This window comes from Hippopotamus amphibius, chromosome 4, assembly GCF_030028045.1.
Source record: "Hippopotamus amphibius kiboko isolate mHipAmp2 chromosome 4, mHipAmp2.hap2, whole genome shotgun sequence".
Taxonomy (NCBI): Eukaryota; Metazoa; Chordata; class Mammalia; order Artiodactyla; family Hippopotamidae; genus Hippopotamus; species Hippopotamus amphibius.
In genome coordinates, this window is record NC_080189.1 from 78,145,552 (window position 1) to 78,164,336 (window position 18,785).

At 59.6% G+C, this 18,785-nt stretch overlaps 1 protein-coding gene across 1 annotated transcript in view; it reads left to right on the top strand.

Annotated features, from left to right (window-relative positions):
* The window catches only part of CAMK2B (calcium/calmodulin dependent protein kinase II beta), a 93,754-nt gene that overhangs the window by 30,040 nt on the left and 44,929 nt on the right, over window positions 1-18,785 (top strand). Inside the window, exon 2 of the mRNA XM_057731637.1 lies at window positions 3,848-3,942. Coding sequence (XP_057587620.1) covers window positions 3,848-3,942 — 95 coding nt within the window. The remainder of the gene's footprint in view (window positions 1-3,847; window positions 3,943-18,785) is intronic.

Consider the following 18,785-nt stretch of genomic DNA (forward strand, 5'->3'; position numbering starts at 1 on the left):
CAGTCAGGCCCCACCCGGATGCAGTCCAGGGCCCCGCTGCCCCGCGGCCCGCCCTGCCTGTCTGTGCTTCTGCATCTGCATCCCCCTATCTGTGGGCAAGGTGGGGGTCTGCCAGGCCCCCGTCACACTGATGGCTTCCTGTTTTGATGAGGGGCTCCATGATCTCAGCCCCTCTGGAGACATCTTTCGCCTACAGACGCCCCCATCCTTCCTCAGACACTTCCACCACCCCAGCAACCCCCACCCTGCCCCCATCCGGGGAAGCCTTGGGAGGTCACCCTCTCCTGCTAGCCTGCTCTCCCAAGTCGGCCCCACCCCAGTCTCTCCCTGACTTTCCGGAAGGCTGCCCCTTCTTGTCCCGCTGGCCTGATATGTGCTGAGGCCCAGCCCCTTCACTCTCCACAATCAACTCGTGGTGCTTGTAGGTCAGTCCTAACTCCTGTATCACAGTCTGGACACTGTGTCTGACCCCAGCATCCTGATTGCCTGTGGAGAGCCGCAGTGGGGAGGCAGGAACGGACAGGTAAATATAATAATGTGGGCAAAGCAAGCCGAGACACGTGCGGGGTACAGTGTCCTGAGGAGGCCGAGCTGACTTCCTGTGGGAGCTGGGAAAGATTTCTGAGAGGAGGTATTAAATTGGGTCTTGAAGGATGCATAGGAGTTTGCCTGGTGGCAGCAGAGATGCACTTAGGATACCGACTTGGGCCCTTTGTTCATGTTGTTGTCTCAGTGATTGTAAGTTTCCAGTGGGCAGATGCTGTGAGCTCTGAGGGAGGATGGTGCTGCTACTGGCCTCACTGTTGTCTGTGACGTTCAAGATGTTGGGGGCCCCCAGTCCATGGCTCGCACAGCACACGCTTCTCGGCACACCAACACTTCTGGGGGATGGGGGGCTTCCTTGTGACTGGCATCTAGTAACTGGCAGAGCTACCGGAAAGGGGGTGGATGCCTGGGTTGGGGGCAGAAGGAGACTGGGGGATGATGGTGACTTAGAGGCTGGCTTCAAGGATGGAAGAGGGGAGCGGAGGGGCCGTGGTCACGGGGGGCTGAGCTGCTTCCCTCCACTCTCCCTCCAGGTAGTTCGGTCACGGAGAGTCCTCTACCTTGTGAGCTTCCACAGGCGCCTGGCCAAGCTCTCCTGGCAGCTTCCACGCGTCTTCAGCGGGAAGACTGCACTCTGAGGCCCCCTAGGGGCCCGGCTGCTCCTTTGCTCCCGGCACGGCCTCATCTCAGGCTGGCCCAGGTGCCCCCTCATGACTGGTGGGCACTGGGGCGCAGGTGCCCTGCGGCGGACCGGGGTGGGGCGGCTGGGCCGGGGGTAGGGCAGCTCTTTCTAGAGCTTTTCTTCAGGCCGGCCAGCAGGGGCAGGAGAAGCCCTACCCCAGAGGGGCTTCCAGAGGTGCCCTCGCCCCCACCCGTAGGCAGGACTCAGGAGAGGAAGGCCTGTGTCCACGAGTGGGTCCTGGTCGAGCCCGGATGCCACCTATGAGCTCCATTTTTGAGCGCTTGCTGGGTGCCGGGGGCTGTGCCCGCCTGGCCCTGCCCTCGTCACCGACCCCTGCCAGAGGCGTCTGTGGAGGAGAGAGCAGGAGCGGACCGGGAAGGCGTGGGGCAGCGGGGCAGCCTGTCTGGGATGGTGCATCTGGCTGTCGGCTCTCGTCCACTTTGTTTATGTGCACCCTGCCTGCGCCAGGGAGGATGCCCGGCTCCCCGTTGCTCAGTCCTGTACTTGCCCTGGCTGGACAGCAGCCGGTTGGCAGGCCGTGTGGATCCCTCCCCACTCCAGCGATGTGCTCCCCTTAGGGCCCCTTGGTGCCTCGCCTGTGCCCACTATGCTGTAAGCAGCCCTCTGGCTGTTTGGAACTTCCAGCATCGTGGGGTCAGATTCTGGCACAGGAGGCTGTGAATATCCCACGGAGGCTTGTGAGCTGGTGCTTGGGTGTCCGGGCCCTTTGGGGGTCGGAGCACGAAGGGTGGCAGCTGAGCCCTGTACATGTGATACCCTCCACCCTCCTGAGCAGGAGGGGCGTGCGAGGCCCGGGGCTGGGCTGGGCTGTGAGGACGAGGCCAAAGCAGCCTTGGGCAGACAGCCACGTGGGGCCTTGCTCAGCCCTTGCAGCGGCCCTGTGAGCCTTTCCTGCTCCTTAGATGGATGGGGAAACTGAGGCTCAGAGGGTGCAACTCAGGGCAGCCAGGAAGGGACAGAGCAGGATTTGAACTCAGACCTCGAAGCCTGTAGCCTTTCTCCCTTACCACACTCTCTCCCAAGCTAGTCTCACCGGTCAAAAAAAATCATCCTTTCTTTACGTTTTTTTCTTAAAGTCAAAGAAAAGAATATTTTGAGAATGTAACCCCTGCATATAGTGAGAAAATCACACAGGTCTGAGGCCGTAGAGTGAATTGCGTGCCCCTGCCCCTCCCACCCCACCCCCGGCTCCCCACCCCCGAGAGGCAGCCAGTGCCCGGTTCCCTGGCTGACTTTGGAAAAGCAAAGATGTAGCTCTGAGCACAGCTATTGATCATAAAGACCTGGGTCGTTAAGAAGAAGTTCAATTAGATTTAGTGTAATATTTATTTTTTTTCCAAGGAAGTGAATCGTCCGTCTTAATGAAGTTTTATCTCAAAAAGGATTATAGCAAAAAAAAGTGTTTCCTATTTAAGATGCTGCTTTCCCGTCACCCAGAGCCGGGGATTGGGCAGCTGGTGGGCTTCTCAGGCTGTGTAGATGGCGGGGGTGGGGGGCTGCAGGGGTGGGAGGGGAGGGAGGCTGTGTTCCAATGGGGTCTGTGCCTGCAGGGCCCTTAGGGAGGGAAGACAGAGGAGGGCCCTGCGGTCAGCAGTGTCCCCAGCCCCACTGGCCCCGTGTGCTCAGCCAGATGTGGCCTCCGTGCCCACCTCTCCCTGGCGGCCTCCAGTCTGGGCCTTTCCCAAGACATTTCCTGGTTCAGCTGTGTCTCATGTGTGCTGGGTCTAATGTTCTTCGAAAATGATCTCAGATCAAATTAAACCAATGGTGGTGACACGTCGAATCCGGCGGAGGACCTTCTGATGGTCCCCAGGCTCCCTGTGGCCTGCGCCCCACGCCTGCCCCAGACCCACACGGGCCTGCTCTCTGGGCTCCGGCTTGCTGTGCCGCCTCGTGCAAACCTTCGTCCTCTCAGGGTCAGTGTTTGGGGCCATATGCAGGATGTCTCGATGGCCTTGGTGGTGGTTACCCACTCTCCTGGGTTCCCTTCTTGTGGCCCTCCAGGCTGCTCCTCTCAGCCTGCTCCTCTCAGAAGCACTGACTCTGTGGGCATGTAAATGTCTCTCCTGCTGTGGGACTTTGCAGCCTCTGCTGTAACTTGGGACAGTGTTGGTGGAGGATCCGGGGGAGGGGGCCTTCGCCTCCCGCTTTGCAGCTTAATTATGTGATGCTTCTCCCTCCCTCCCTCCCAAACCTTCGATGAGTCCCCGCAGGCTGCACCAATCTATTCCGCTGTCTGGAGCTGGGCCAGGGTTCATTGCTCTGGGAGGACTTGCTGGGTCTCATGGACTTGGCATAGAGCTCGGGAGGGTGCTCGCTTAGAGGCCCCTGGATAGGCCTTGGTCCAGCTGGCCCGTGAGGATGCCAAGGCCAGGGGGCTCGCAGGAGCTGCATGTGCCAGTTGGCTGGACTCTGCCAGCTGCTGGAAAAGGGGCCCCTGTCGGGCTGGCGCCAAGTGGGGTGTGCTGAGAGTTGTTTGGGGAGAGGCACCCCTTCCTAGCACAGATCTCTGCCCGAGGCCGGCCTCGTGACTGGGTGCTGGGTGTTCACTGGGGGGATTAATCACCTCTCTGTCTCTGTTTCCCATTTCTCCCCCAGGGGGGCTTTCTCTGTGGTCCGACGCTGTGTCAAGCTCTGCACTGGCCATGAGTATGCAGCCAAGATCATCAATACCAAGAAGCTATCGGCCAGAGGTAGGGAATGGCTGTGTTGGCTGGCGCGGGCTGAGGGCCAGGGCCAGAGCCCGTGCTGAGGGTTGGGGCTCGGCCTGCGGCTCATAGGGGCATGGATGGAGCAGGACTTGCGGTTGCAGTGGGATGTGAACGGTGCCCGTGGCCGAATGGGGCAGGGAGGGAGAAGCACCCACACAGCCTCACATCTGCAATTGCACTGTTGCTCTGGTTTAGGGGCTCGCGGAGCCCCTGCCTCACCTCCCCAGGGCTGAAAGGGGAGAGGCATGTGGCCAGGTGGCTGCAGTGGTCAGATAATGTCATCTGCCCAAGAACTGTGGGCCAGGGGAGGCCTCGGTGACCTGAAGACTTTGGGGACTCGGCTGCCTATGCTGGGGAGGGCTCGGGGGCCTGCAGGGGTGGGCGTAGTGCTGGCCCTGAGCTGGACCTGGGCACGTGGCCTTACCCCATCCAGCATCTCCTGAGCCCTTGCTGGGAGATGGCCCGTTCTGGGCAGACGGACAGACCCCTGCCCTTGTGGGATCCAGTGGTGGTCCATGTGGTGGGGGTGGGGCAGGATGCGGGGGCAGGGGATGACATGGGGTGAGCGACTGTGACAAGGCCACGGTGGAGGTGCCGCCCTGAGCAGGTGATGTCAGAGCACAGAATCGAGGGGACAAGGGGCCGGGAACGAGGGAGGGGGTCTGGCAGGACCTCCAACGTGGGTGTGGAGGGGTGGGCTGTCCCAGCGAGGTGGCAGCACTACTTCCATCCCCCGCCCCAGTGCTGTGGGGGGGTCCCCCGGATCTCCAAGCCCAGGATCAGACAGGAGGGGCCGGGTGACCCCTGGGCAGAGGGAGTAGAGCTAAGCCCCTGGCCTGGCGATCTCCCACCTCCTCCCAGGTATAGCTGCGACCACAGTTAGCATCCAGACACAAATCAGAGCTAATTGAGAGGCTCCTTCTCTGCAAAGAGGCCCTGACTGTAGGCAGTCCTGGCCCAAATCCCTCCCCGCGGGTGGTGCTGAGAACGCCGCCTCTGTCTGTGGGGTCTGCAGTTTCTAGCCCAGCAGCTCACGGGGGTGGGATGCTGAGCCCGCTGTGCGGTTCGCTGAGCTGCGTGTAGGTGTTGTTTGGGCCCCTGCTGTGTACCAGGCCTTCGGGGCTGAGTGTTTCCAAGGGCGGGCGCTCCCATCCCAGCCTGTGCCAAGGGGGTGGTTGTGCCCTGGTGGGGTCAGTCCTGTGTCCTCATGTTAGGAGAGGATGAAGGTGACACAGGGCACCGCGGAGACAAGAGGTTTGCAAGCCAGACAGCCATGGGGTGTGTGTGTCGGGAAAGCTCAGATCCCTGTGATAACAGTAATAACGTGAAAGCTAATATTTACTGAGCGTTTGCTGTATGCACTGTGCCCCAGATGCAGGGCAGCTTCCGTGTTCCCTGACACTAGGTGGGCGGCACTGCTGGGACACTAGTGTCAGATGTTTTGGGGGGAATGTGTCCACATACGTGGAACTTTTAAAGCAGGAGGAACATTCCCCTTCATTCCATAGGCTTGTGCCAGGTCACAGGAGGAGAGAGAGCCCACCTTCAGATGTCCCCTGGACTAATGAGGGAGACCCTCACACATAAGCAGCTTTACCTACCCCTCCCAGTCAGTGCCCAGCGCTGAGGACAGGGCGACGAGCAGACACACCCAAATAAGCCACTATAGCCCCATGTGTGGGGTGCGAGCACAGGGGAGGGCACAGGGAGGTTGGATGGGTCTTGAAGGATGAATAGGAGTTTGTGAGACTCAAGCAGAAAACCACCTGGGTATGTTTCCATGGAACCATGCAGCTCCTTTCAAGGAAGCTCACACTCCCCTGTTTATACCCTCAAAGTGTTCTATAAATCAGGAGGGTCAAGAGTAGTGGAAGTCTGAAATTCCCCGAGTGTTCCACAGTTACCACCTGCTCTCTCTCCCACCCTGTTTTCTGACAGCCAGCCTGCTTTCTGCCACTGAGTCCCAGAGGCTGGGCCCCCGGAGTCCCCTGCTAATGGCGCCATTGCGAAGTCGTGCAGACCCAAGGCTCCGTCAGCCCTGCGCCTGGCCTCAGTTTCCTGGCAGGGGGCAGCCTGGGTTGGGAGGTGGGAGGCAGGGCAGCCGGCCAGGGATGGTCTGGAATCGAAGCAGCCAGCTCTCACCTGTTGTCACCCTCCCGTGGGAACACCTTCTGGGCAAGGATACCCCCTCCTTTGCCTGCACGCTTGGGCCCCTGCATTGCTTAGGTCTGTGGAGGTCTTGGACATTTTTTCCCATTTACCTCATTATTATGGAAAATTTCAAACATCTCCAAACATGGGGAAAATGATAGAATGAGCCCCCAGCTTCAACACAACAGTTTTCAGCTCTCAGGCAATTTTGTTTCGTCTGTAACCCTCCCCATCCCCCACCTCCACCCACATATCTTGCAGCAGATCCCAAACTGCCCGTCATCTCACCCATAGTGTTCAGCATGTTTCTCTAACGGAATAGGATTCTAAAAACGACAGACCACCTCCCTGTACAGGGACCCAGGGATCTGCTGACCCTCCCCAGCCCCTTCCCAGGCTTTCTGAGCTGAGTGGGCAGAGGGAGGGGTGAGGGCAGAGGGTCTCTGGCCCCCAGCTCTCACCTCCATGCTGAGTGTGGGCCAGCAATGGTGCAGCCAGGCTGGTGGTTTGGTCTTGTTGCCACAGGGCCCTGACCACTTTGCTGTATGACCCTGGCCATGTTACGTGGCTACTCTGTACCTCAGTTTCCCCAGCTGTAAAATAGGGATAAATCTAATATCTACCTCAGAGGGGCATTGTGAGCGTGAGCGGGGGAGTAAGGTGCTTGGAACGAGCTGGCAGAGTGTAGTGCTGCCCAAGCACCCCCTGGTTTCTTCCCCCTTTCTTGCCAGACTATCCTGCCCAGCCTGCATGCTCCAGGACTCTTCCTCCAAGAAGCCTCCCTGGGTCCTCCTATTCAGCTTAGAAACCCCCAGGCCCTGAAGCAGTCACCTTAGGCATTTCTCTATTGATCACTTGCTCCTTGAGGGCAAATGCAGTGGGTTCATCTCTGGGCCTTCTGAGCTCCCAGCCCAGAGCCTGGGAAAACATGTAGGAACATCCCACCCTCTCCTGAAAACCCTTTGAGGGCTGGCTACATGAAACCCAAAGTTCTCACCTGGCCTGACACTGCCTTCGGCCCTGTCTTCTCCCTCCCTCCCAGCATCTCTGCTCAGGCACTTGGCCTCTTCTTATTCTGTACACCCCAGGGCCTTTGCACCTGCCTTCTCTCTGGAAATACTCTTCCTGAACTTTGTAGCTGCTTAACTGTTGCTGACACTTCCTCAGGGGGTCTCCCCTGAGCCTCCATTGGGAATCTGGGACCAAAGCACCCTGTTTTTATTTTATGGCTGTCTCTCCAAAAATGTTTCTGAATGAATGAAGGAACCCCTTTGAGTGAATGGATTTTTTTTTAATAAATTTATTTATTTATTTATTGGGTCTTCAACGCTGCACACGGGCTTTCTCTAGTTGCGGAGAGTGGGGGCTACTCTTCATTGTGGTGCATGGGCTCCTCATTGTGGTGGCTTCTCCCGCTGTGGAACACGGGCTCTACGCGCATGGGCTTCAGTAGTTGCGGCACACAGGCTCAACAGTTGTGGCTCATGGGCTCTAGAGCGCAGGCTCAGCAGTTGTGGCACATGGGCCTAGTTGCTCTGCGGCATGCGGGATCTTCCCAGACCAGGGCTTGAACCTGTGTCCCCTGCATTGGCAGGCGGATTCCCAACCCCTGTGCCTCCGGGGAAGCCCAAGTGAATGGATTTTGAATGAGCAGATGTGCGGTCTGTGCTGGAGTGAGGTTAGTCTCCCAGGTATGATGCTGGGGTGGGGACTGGGTGGAGTGTGGTCTAGAAGCGGATTTGCTGCAGGGTTGTGTTTGCAAGGAAGGGCCCTGGTCACTGAGCAACTGAGTATTTGGGAGATCCAAGTTCAGGAGAAGTTCATTGTGAAGCCTGAGGGTGGTTGGGAAGCCGGGAGCGGAGGCCTGGAGCCCGGGGCTCCTCCCTGAATCCTGGCCATCAACGCGCAGCCTGCACCTGTGTCCTGCAGGGTCAGACACGATCCCAGCAGAGTGTCCTGACGCCAGACCAGCTCCCTCCCCAAAAAGGCCATTCCAGAGATGCTTGTCCCAGATGTTGTCCTGGAAGGTGGGGGTGGAGGGGGGCCCATTGGTGGGGAGGAGGATGCCAGGCAAGTGCCCCAGAAAGAGGGAGAGTAGGGAAATGGAGACTGGACCAAGAGGCTGGAGGGGAAGCCCCCCTTCTGCCTGCTTTCTATTCAGTGCAGTGTGGAGGGGCCTCACTCAGTCCTGTAGGAAATGGTGTCCACTCCTGGGCTGAGGAGACAGCTTAGTCCTTCAAGGCTTCCAATGATAAAGAAAGTGGCAGGAGGAGGACCGGAGCGCTGGACACAGAAAAACTGTCCCGCCCGGTAACTGACGGTTCTTGGGGCCACGAGGACGCTGCAGATTACACCCAGCTCGCGCCAACGGCCGTATGAGGTAGATTTTTTAAATTTAATACTTAATTTAAATAGAGGATTGTGAGACATTCAGAGTCTGTGAATGTACAGAATAATTAGAGATTATTAAACTACTGTTAACAAAAGCAGTTAGAGGGAAAGTAATCGATGGGGTGGGGGCGTAAGGAGATCACTGGGCACATGAGTCTTACCATTTTTTGTTGTTCCTGCCTCCCCCTCCCCCACCCCTCATTCACTGTCAGCACTGAGTGGCTGTTCTTTGGGGCTGGTCTGGTGGCCTTTGCAGGACACCCTGTGGACTGAACTCCATTAGTACTTACTGGACCCGAGTGTCTAGGGAGCAAGTGTCCCAGAAATGACTCCGGTCAGCAGCTGAACTTGGGGTGGGGGGGAGGACCCCGCATAGGAACGGGGTCTTAGGCATGTGTTGTACCCTGACCCTCAGCAGCAGTTTTCATGAGGTTGGTGGTGGGCGGCCGTACCACAGATGAGGAAACCGAATCCCACTGAAGCAGAGACTTGCTCAGGAACCCGCAGCGGTCATGAGCAGAGCCTGGGACACGGAAGGCTCTAGACTTCCTCCAGTGTGGAGGGCCCAGGGTGGGGCAGGTGTGGGGCTCGCCTCACCGGTGGGGCTGACCTCACAGGTGAGAAGCTGACCTCACCGGTGGGGCTGACCTCACAGGTGAGAAGCTGACCTCACAGGTGGGGCCGACCTCACCGGTGGGGCTGACCTCACAGATGGGAGGCTGACTTCATAGGTGGGGCTCACCGCACAGGTGAGGAGACTGAGGCCACCGGCAAGATCTGAGGCTCACCTCTGAGCCTCCTCCCGTCCCCAGGCTGACGCCCAGTTTACCCCCAGCTACCTTCACCTGGGGCAGCTCCCTCCGCAGGGCCTGTGTGGGCCCCTTCTGCCTTGGGGGGGCACCCCTGCAGGAGCTGTGACAGGGCGGAGCTGTCTGGTCTCTAGGGGCTCTGGGGCTGAGCCCGCACCCCGGCCAAACCTGCCCGGACCCCTTCGCGCAGCGGGAACCGGGGCCTTTCCTGCTGCAGTCGGCGCTGCCGCTTTTCTGTCGGGCCCCCCACGACCCACGAGCAGGAAGACGACCCGAGTCAGAGGATAACGGGCGCCGGGAGTCCTCGGAACTGGGTTACTGGAGGACGCGGCGCCGCATTGCAGGGCCGGCTGAGCATGCGCGGCGGGCTTTTGGCAACCCCCCCTTCCCTCCCCTTTCCTTTCCTTTCCTCCCCTCCCCTCGACCCCTCCCCTGCCCGGGACCCCACCCCTCCCCTCACCTCCGCTCCCCTCCCCTCACCCACGTGTGCACCCCTCCCGGCCATTCCGCGGCCCCGCCCCCGCCCCTCCTTGGCAGCTCCCAGCGCCCCAGGGGCGGAGCCAGGGCCTCACTGTATCCTGTCCCAATTTCAGATAAACAATAATTTCTTAGAATAAGTATGTCCCAAACGCTCAGCCAGCTTTCAGTCGACGCTGCTCTCGAGTCCGGGCTCCAGGGAACCCTGGACAGTGGGAGGGTCTCCCTAGGGACCTGGAGGGTGGGTGGGAGTAGAGGGGTCCTTCCTTTTGTCCCAGAGTCAATCTTTAACTGGACAGAGCCATCCCTCCCGGGTTCTCTTGCCAGGACTTGGGTTTATGTGGAGTTGGGGGTGCCCTCTTGCAGGTGAAGAGAGAGTAAGAGGGGAAGTTGGGGGCCCTTGTTGGGGGGACCCCCCATTCCCATCCCGGGGAGGATGGGGGAGCAATGAGGGGACCAGGTTGGGGTGGCCAGATTTAGCAGTTAAATTTGACTTTCAGATAGGCAGTGACAAGTATTTGAAGATAAACATGTCCCAAGCTGCATGGGACATACTGTACTTATATTCGAAAATTATTTGTTTATCTGAATTAGGGACATATATTAAAAAAGAGCCTTGTTGCTTATCTGAAATTCAGATTTAACTGGTCATTTTGTGTTTTATCAGACAATACTAAATAGAGCTGTTGAGAGAACAAGCGTTTGTCATTAATTTGTTAATCAAATAGGCTAAGTCAAAACTTCCCCAAACTGGGGTGAAGACGGGAGAGAAGAAGAGAAGGAGTGGAGGCCAGGCTGTGTGGGCGGGGGTCCTATGGACACCCCCTCTGCGTTCTTGGTGGCCTCACCTGTGAGGAGGAGGGTGTGGCAGCTCCCTGGTCCTGGGGTGTGTCTGCTTCTGGGCCCTGGCTGCCCCTGTGAACCCCGAGCCCCATGGGTTTGGGGGCCTGGCGGCTTGGGTGATACAGATGCCCGATGAACTCAGGCCGCAGCAGTGCCCACCCTGTTGAGTTTTGGAGGGTCAGGAGAGGTGGGGAGGTGGCAGCCCTTGAAAGGTGTGCTGGTCCAGGGTTATTGGGAGGAAATGTCTGTGAACTCCTGGGCCCTTGTGAAGTTCTTTTATCAGCTGTTCCTGTCATCCCCCAAATCTAGAGGAGTCCTCACCACCACCCCTGCCAACCCCACGTGCACCCAGGAGCCCCCTCCAGGGGTCAGAGGGGTAGCTTTCTGGCACGCACTCTGCCCAGCACGGCTGCTCCCGGCTCCCTGCAGCCCCGCTCCCTGTCTCTGCACAGCTTGTCTTCAAGCTCCAGCGAGTGGGAGCGGATGCAGAGGCCTCTTGTTCTCCCTCCCTGAGCCCAAGGTTGTGCTTTGCACACAGTAGGTCCCTAATGCACATGATGAAGGGGTTGGGGGAGCAGAGCACTTTCAACTCAAGAACTGAGCTGGGGGGAGGGGACGGTTGGGAGGTGGTGGTCTGGGCCGCCAGCGACTACAGATTGCAGGAGGAGGCCTGTAGGAGGCAGGGGAGCACGCAAGCCCCAGAGGCCTTGCTGAGTCTGGGTAGGACCCTGACAGGGTGAGCCCTGCACCCTCCGGGGGCCGTGCTCTGGCCTGGAAAGCACGCCGTGCTGCATTAATGTCATGGGTGCTATCTTGGGTTGGGCTGTGATGAGACCCTACCCCTGGTATAGGACCTATTGCACCCGGGCTTGGGAAGGAAGCAGGAAACGGGAGGTCACTGGTGGCTCCTGCGGTCACCATGCCATACTACACGGGAGGCTGATGCTGTCCCATTTTATAGCTGACAAAACTGAGGACTTGAGAGGATAGTCATTTTTGTTCAGATCACCTCCTTCTTACCCATCAGTCAGGGTGAGAGCCTGTCCTAGGGTCGTGGGCATGCCCAAACACAAGACGTAGACCCCGGACAGCTGAGATAGACAGCAGTCTGTGTCACACAGCCTCAGAGCCCCGGGGGAGGACACTGCACGTCACGCAGGCCACGTGCGGTGCACTCGGGACAGAGTGAACAGGGGACTGAGGGAGGCAGGCTTTGTGGTGACAAGAGAGTGGCGTGCCCTGGTTCCCTCAGAGGGATGTAGTCGCTTGTTTGAATAATTCCTTGCTGGCAGGGGACCGAGGCCACCATTTGGGGATAGGCCAGCGCTGCTCTGGTGAGGAGGGTCGCTTGGCTGGTGAGCAGAGTGGGGAGCCTACAGCTAGGCCATGCGGGCTCTCTGGCTTCACCGGACATCAGGGCAGCACATCACACGGGGCCTCAGTTTCAGGCCTTCCATCGTGAAATGCCACGTCTGTTTCAAAGCTAAGCTGTGCCCCGTGTTGTGCGATGATGGCTCTGAGCCTGAAGAGGGCGTCTCTGTTCCCACGGAGGAGCAGCTGAATGGCCAGAGGGAGTGCGGGTCAGCTAACAGCTCAGAAGCCTCAGCGCTGTGGTGTGGGAGCGGTGGGATGCCTGGTGCCTCGTCCGCACTCCTCGAGAGCCCTTTCTTTGTCCCAGTGAGGCAGTGGCAGCTGCGGGACGCACACAGGCTCCCTCCCTGGGCTGTGTGGCTGCCCGGGGATGCTGGTGTGATAATTGCTGATTTCCAGGCTGCCTTTTTAAAACAGAACACACACCGGAAGCTACAATGGCAGCCGTTCTTTTCATCGTCTGGGCTCCGCCACTGCCCCTCAGGGGCTGCAGCGTAGCTGGGCATTCCGGGGGCCCCCAGTGCTGGATGCAGAGCAGGACGGGATGCCCCCGGGGCCCTGGATGCTCCCTGGGTGAGCAGGCTGGGGTCAAACGTCGGCCCACTGAAGGCTTGAGAAGCCCCAGGAGAAAGACCATCGGGTGGCTGGGGCCTCTGGGCCAGAGCCCTGGGTGGTGGCCCAGCTCCCCCACCCCCGCCTTCCCGTGCCCCATGCCCTGTCTGAAAATTGGCAGCAGTGTCAATAACAGCTCTGCCTCGCGGGGAGCCCTTGGCAGGTTGTGGGGCCTGTAGAGAGCCAAAGAGCTAGGCCTGGAAACAGCAGAGGCTAACCTGAGGTGGACCCACAGGCACTCCTGTGCTCTGGAGCAGAGGCACCACCAGGATTTCAGGGCAGCGCTCCCCTGCGAACTTCCTCCAGTCCCTGAACCAGCTTGTACCCGTGACAGGGAGCGGATGGTCAGGCCCTGCTGCAGGACCCTGCACTGCCCCTGGGTCCGGCTGGTCTGTCCCACACGTCTCCGCCCCGTGATCCCTGTCAGGAAGCAAGAGCCCCCGAGGCCCTGGCTTGGTGGCGTCCTTCCTGAAAGTCCTGTCCTCCCCTGCAGTCTCTGTCCTGCACCAGGAAGGGGATGAAGCTGAGGTGGGAGCCTCCAGGGTCAGCAGGTGCTGGCGCTTACACTTGAACTGGCCTCTGTCTGCGCTGGTCCACCTACCACCAGGCCTGCCCACCCCCTTCCTGGGACCCTGAGGGCAGCAGTGTAGGTGGTGGGGCAAGGTGCCCAGGCTGGAGGATGCCGTGGGCTCTGCTGTAGACTCTGCTGGCTGCTGTGAATGTCCGGGATGTTCTATCAGATTCTGACCCAGTAGCTTGGAACCACAAGAGCTGCTGGCTTGTGTTCCTGTGCTCTGTCCCTCTGGACAACCTTGGGACAAGTGAGTTAAGAAGTTGTTGCTGGACAGTGATTAGCATGAGCCTGAATGAAGTGGGATGTGGATGTCCATGAACCTCCGAAGATTCTAGAAAGTTCCCTGTGCCATCCGATGGGGTAGGCGGTGGAGATGGGTGGGAAGGAGAGGAGGGAATCCTGAATGACGCATCCAGGGCCCAGTAGGGCAGGTCACCTGGGGACAACGGGTCCTTGTCCTCGTGCACAGCTGTGATGCTCACCTCCCTTCGGAAAAGTAGAAGCCCCTGGAGTGGAGACAACTGCTGGGGTCCCGAGTGTCCTGTTGGCAGAGGATGGGGGTGGGAAGCGGGAAAAACTGCAGGGATGACAGGCCAGGTGCCCAGCTCTGCAGGCAGGCTGGGGGAGGGGCTGGCAGGGGGGTTTCCTCTCTTCTGTGGCCTCTCTCTGGGAACACCTCCCCCGCCCCAAACCCTTTTTACACATGGAAAACTGAGACTCAGAGAACAAGGTTTGGCCCTGTTCAGGGCTCTGTGTCCGGTGTCTCACGGCCACCCAAGCCCGGCCCATAGGCAAGCCGGCCGTGCCCCTGCTTGACAGCGTTGGTTTGGGTTCACTGCTGGTTTAGCCTGGACGGAATGGGAGCCTGGGCAGTCCCCCATCCTGTGGAGCCAACAGCTGGACACACAGGGTGGCACGTGGGCGCTGCCCCCAGCCCTGCAGGCTGGGGCTGTCCTCAAACCTCCTGAGGTGGGCAGCATGGGCATCTGACCTCCCCCGACCCCAGGGAGGGGCAGCTCTGGCTGGTGCAGGACCCGTGGCCTTTGGTCACCACCACCTGGGGGAGGACAGGTGAGGCCGCTGAGGGCAGGGGCTGGTGCCCGGGCTCCCCACAGCTGCAGTCCTCCAGCTGCACCCCCACCCCCATGCGCCATGTTCAGGCAGGTGATTCTACAGACGTGTCACCCTCTGGGGCCTGGCCACACACACATGCCCACACCCCATAGCCTGTGGGCCAGCCCTGCCCACCCCTTCCCTGCGGGCATCCTTCTCCTCTGGGACCGCGGCCACAAGGGGTGGGCGTCCACGCTTCAGTGCAGAAGCCGCTTGTGGTCAGTGCAGAAGTGATGGTGACCCCAGGGTGGGGGCCTGACCCCAATAGGATGCTCGGGTCCCTGCGGACTCGGTGTCCAGGAGCTCTGAGTTCGGCAGAGTGTCCGGGGCAGCAGCCACCGTGGTCCATGACCTCCAGCCGGTGCCCTGACAGGTCCCAGCCCCCCTGTCCCAGGCCAGGGCCCCAGCAGAGCCCTCTGTCATCCCTGAGTCCCCAGCTCTTTCTGGCCAGGTGGTCCTCCAGCCCAGGTGGGAGGGGGGAAATGCGGAAGCCCAGGAGACCTTGTGTGGGTGGGGGCTCCCCAGTGAACACTGCCTGCCTGGCCTCAGGGGTCCATGGGGGTCCAGTGGCCGCCTGGGAGGAGAGAGCCTCCTTGAGCCCTCGCCATGGGCCAGACGGTGTGGACCTTCCATGCAGGGTTTCATGTTCGGTCCGGCACTACCTGTCCTTACTCCTGACTTCCTGAGACGTGGCCGCACTGGTCCCAGGCCGAGCCCCGGGGAGAGGGTGGCAGCCCCTCCTCGCAGCTGGGCCTCCCGCCGTCCCCTCCTGTCCTTCCTCTGCCCCTGCCCAGAGTCTTGCGGGTGTCCTTCTGCCAGTGACAGCACTGCCGCTGCTCCTGGCAGCTGGCGAGGGGCCAGGCGCCCACCCACGTCCCTCCTGTCGCCCTTCTCCTGTCTCCTCTAACTAGCCCCCACCCCGCTCCGCTGTGAGTCACTCTCAGCCAAGGAGCAGATGGGGGCTGGGGACTGGGAAGGCGGCTGTCTCTGGGGGGCCTTGAGGGTGGCCCCCAGCCTCGGGTCCAGTCCTGGTCTTGGGGACTCTGAGCTCCTCTGGGTGCCTGTTTCCTTGAATGTGACTGTGCCCCACCCCCCAGGGTGCAGCAGGGCCCTCGAGCATCCTCTCCCACCTCCGAGGGATGCATCTCTCCTCCCACCCTCAGCAGCCTCTGCTTCAGCTTGGGGTGCCTCCCCCGGGGGTCCCTGCCTGGGGGACCCTGCCTGGGGGGACCCGCCCCGTGGATGAGTTTGGGGTGGTGAAGAGCTGGCTCGAGTCTCCTGTTGCCATTCCTCAGGGAGTTGTTGACGTTAAACAGTTAATGCCTGCCGTCGGCACCCACGTGTGGTCGCGGGTGGCCGCTGCTGTCTCTCTCTGTGCCTCGGGGCCTCCTGCCCATCTCCTTCATGGTGGCCTTGGGGGGCAGCCATGGCACAGTGACAGCCCCAGTTGGGCCCCTCTCCGCCCCCCGGGGGCTGCTGGGGTCCCGTGTGGGGTATGTTCCCACCACGGGGCCTGCAGGGCTGCACTGGGCCACCTCCCCTCCCAGGTCCCCCGGCCCCACACCTCGGGGACCCTGAGTGCAGGGCGAGCCTGCACAGAGATCAAGGCGGAATCACCCAGAAGCGTCCAGGTCCCGTGTTGCCAGGGTGCAGGCTTCGGAGGGGCAGGATGGAGCCTCATGGGCTGCGGCCGGAGCTCTCAGGCGGGTGGCAGGCTGTGGTGGCAGGTCCAGTGTAGCTGGTGCCTTTGAGTGAAGGTCTTTTTGTTTTGTTTGATAAGTGCTTTCATGGGGTATGAGTGAGTGCTGTGTTTTATCCGTGGGGTGTGTCTCTGGCAGGAGAAATAAATAGCTTGTTTCTGCCTCTGCCAGCCCCTTCTCAGGAACAGGTGTAAGTGTCGCGTGCGTGTCAAGTTGCCCCAGACCCAACAAGACAGTCACCTTTGGCTACGGTCCCCCCCGCACTTAGGCTGGTCTCCAGGTGGGGTGCGGATCCGTAAGACGCCCGAGCGTTTAAGAGATGGCTGAACTCAGGAGGTCCCTTTTAGAGCTTCACATCAGAAGGGGTGTGAGAACTGAGTCTGTGCCCCCAAGAATGCCAAACTCCTCCAAAACCCCACTCTGGTGTCCCCCTGGAGTCTCCCGTAGGCAGCACCAGCCCTCCTCCCACCGGCTCTGCTGTCCTCAGGGCTGGTGGCACTGCTGCCCCTGCTCCTTGGGACCCAGGACCGGTGTCGCCTGGGTCCCCAGAGCACGTCCAGGGCTGGCCTCGGGTCTGCGGGTGTGGGAGGGCAGAGAGGCTTCGCCTTGGTAGGGTGGGGTTCTGGAAGCTGGCGGGGAGCTTGGCTTGTACCCTCACTCCCTGGCCCCCCATTTCTCCATGTCCTGTTTTGGAGGTCGCTCTCAGACCCCAGAGCTGGTGCACGCAAGGGATGATGCAGGGACCGAGCCTAGAGAGGGGCCCCAGCACTGTCTGGGGGCAGGAGGCGTGGGGGTGTCCGTGGGATGGATTCTCAGGGCTCACTTGTCCTTGGTTTCAAACCTGCGCCGGTGTGGCACGTGTTCTGAGACGTGTACCGATGTTCTGTGACAGAACACTAGCCGACGTGGCAGTGGGGCCGCGAGCAGCAGATGCGCAGCCTCAGGGCAACGCTGGGCACCCGGACCCTCAGGGCGTCGGGCCCCAGCCCTGGGAGGGCCCTCTCAAGCCCGTTGGCTGGGCGCGTGGCCCCGTGGCCTCCGTAGCCCTGGCACGTGCCTGGATGGCCCCCCCCCCGGTGTCGCCTGCTGCCGGCCCGTCACTGCGGGGGGCGCGGCAGGGTCTGGCTGTGCAGGAAGGCTCTTGGGACCTCCCTCGGGGGGGGGGTACTGGGCTGGGGTGCCCTGGGTGCTGATGGGTCCTGGGTGGGGTGGGCAGGTTTCTGACCACGTTCTCTCCACGGGCCTGGTCGGTGGTCACTGGTGTGGTCTTCTGAGTCCAGGCAGTGACGGAGGGAGGCTGGCAGGATGCGCAGGTGCAGCAGCCCCAAGAGGTCACAGGACGTGCTCAGGGTCGCCGCCTGTGCCATGTCCTGCTACCCGCCAGGGGACGGAGTGCGGCGAGGCGTCCTCCCAGGTTCCCACTGATGGCTTAGGGCCAGGACACACTTCTTGCCAAACAGACTGGGTTAAATTCAACTCCCCTAACCGTGCCTATGGTGAGTTTCCTGATGTTAATTTGGACGTTCAGACATAATACTTCAGCTATGTAGAGAGAAAATCATAGGATGTGGGCAGAGTTAGGTTGCTGGATTCTTCCTCCTATGGCCACATGCCTGGCCTGAGATGGGCCTTCTGGGCTGGAGAGGGACAGCCACCTCCTCCAACCCCTTCTCCTGGCTTCTGTTCCCATCCAAGGTCACAGAATATCAGCTTAGATTTTTAATTCTAGGGTGGGTGTTATCATGGCAGGTTTTCCGACACACACGCCCTCACCATGTTTAACCAGTGGCTTTGTGTTCACTGGAGACAGGATCAAATTTTTTTAAAAAATATTTTTACCTATGATAAAAGAAACACAAGAGGGCTTTCCTGGTGGCGCAGTGGTTAAGAACCCGCCCACCAGTGCAGGGGACACGGGTTCAAGCCCTGGTCCAGGAAAATCCCACATGCCATGGAGCAACTAAGCCCATGTGCCACAACTACTGAGCCTGCTCTTTAGAGCCCATGAGCCACAACTATTGAGCCCACGATCCACAACTACTGAAGCCCTCACGCCTGGAGCCCCTACTCTGCAACAAGAGAAGCCACCGCAATAAGAAGCCCGCCCACTGCAATGAAGAGTAGCCCCTGCTCTCCGCAACTACAGAAAGCCTTCTGACAGCAATGAAGACCCAATGCAGCCAATAAATAAAAAATAAAATAAGTAAATTTTTAAAAATATTTTAAAAAAAAGTAACACAGGATTGTTGTGAAAGTTGGGGAAAAATATAAAGAATGAAAATTACCTTTAATTCTGCCACCCAGAGGGAAGCAGTTAGCATCTTGATGTGACGTACGCACCTGGACCCTTACCAGCTTGGAGCTCGTGTCGTGATGCAGAGTGTCAGAGCTGCACTCGGGCTGAGTGCTACTGGGCCTGATACAGAGAGGGGACAGCTGGGAGGGTCAGTGACCTGCGTGGCCATCGGGTGGACACCAGCACCTGGGCTAGGCAGCCTGGTGCCCCTTCTTGGCCTCAAGCAAATAATTTATCCCCCTAAACATGCTCAGGAGTAGGTCAAGGTTTTTTTGGATGAGGGTCTGCCCTTGGTGATAAGATTCAGTAATAAGATAGAGTTGTTTAAGTTACCTGCTTCCCAAAGATGGATTCTCACATGGATTTTTCTCCCGGTTTTTATTTATGACTGCAATCAGGCAATTTTTCCAGAGAAAACTACCCCTGCTCCTACCACCTTACCCTCCTGGGCTCTTCCTGACCTCAGCCTTGCTCTGGCCCCGTGCACA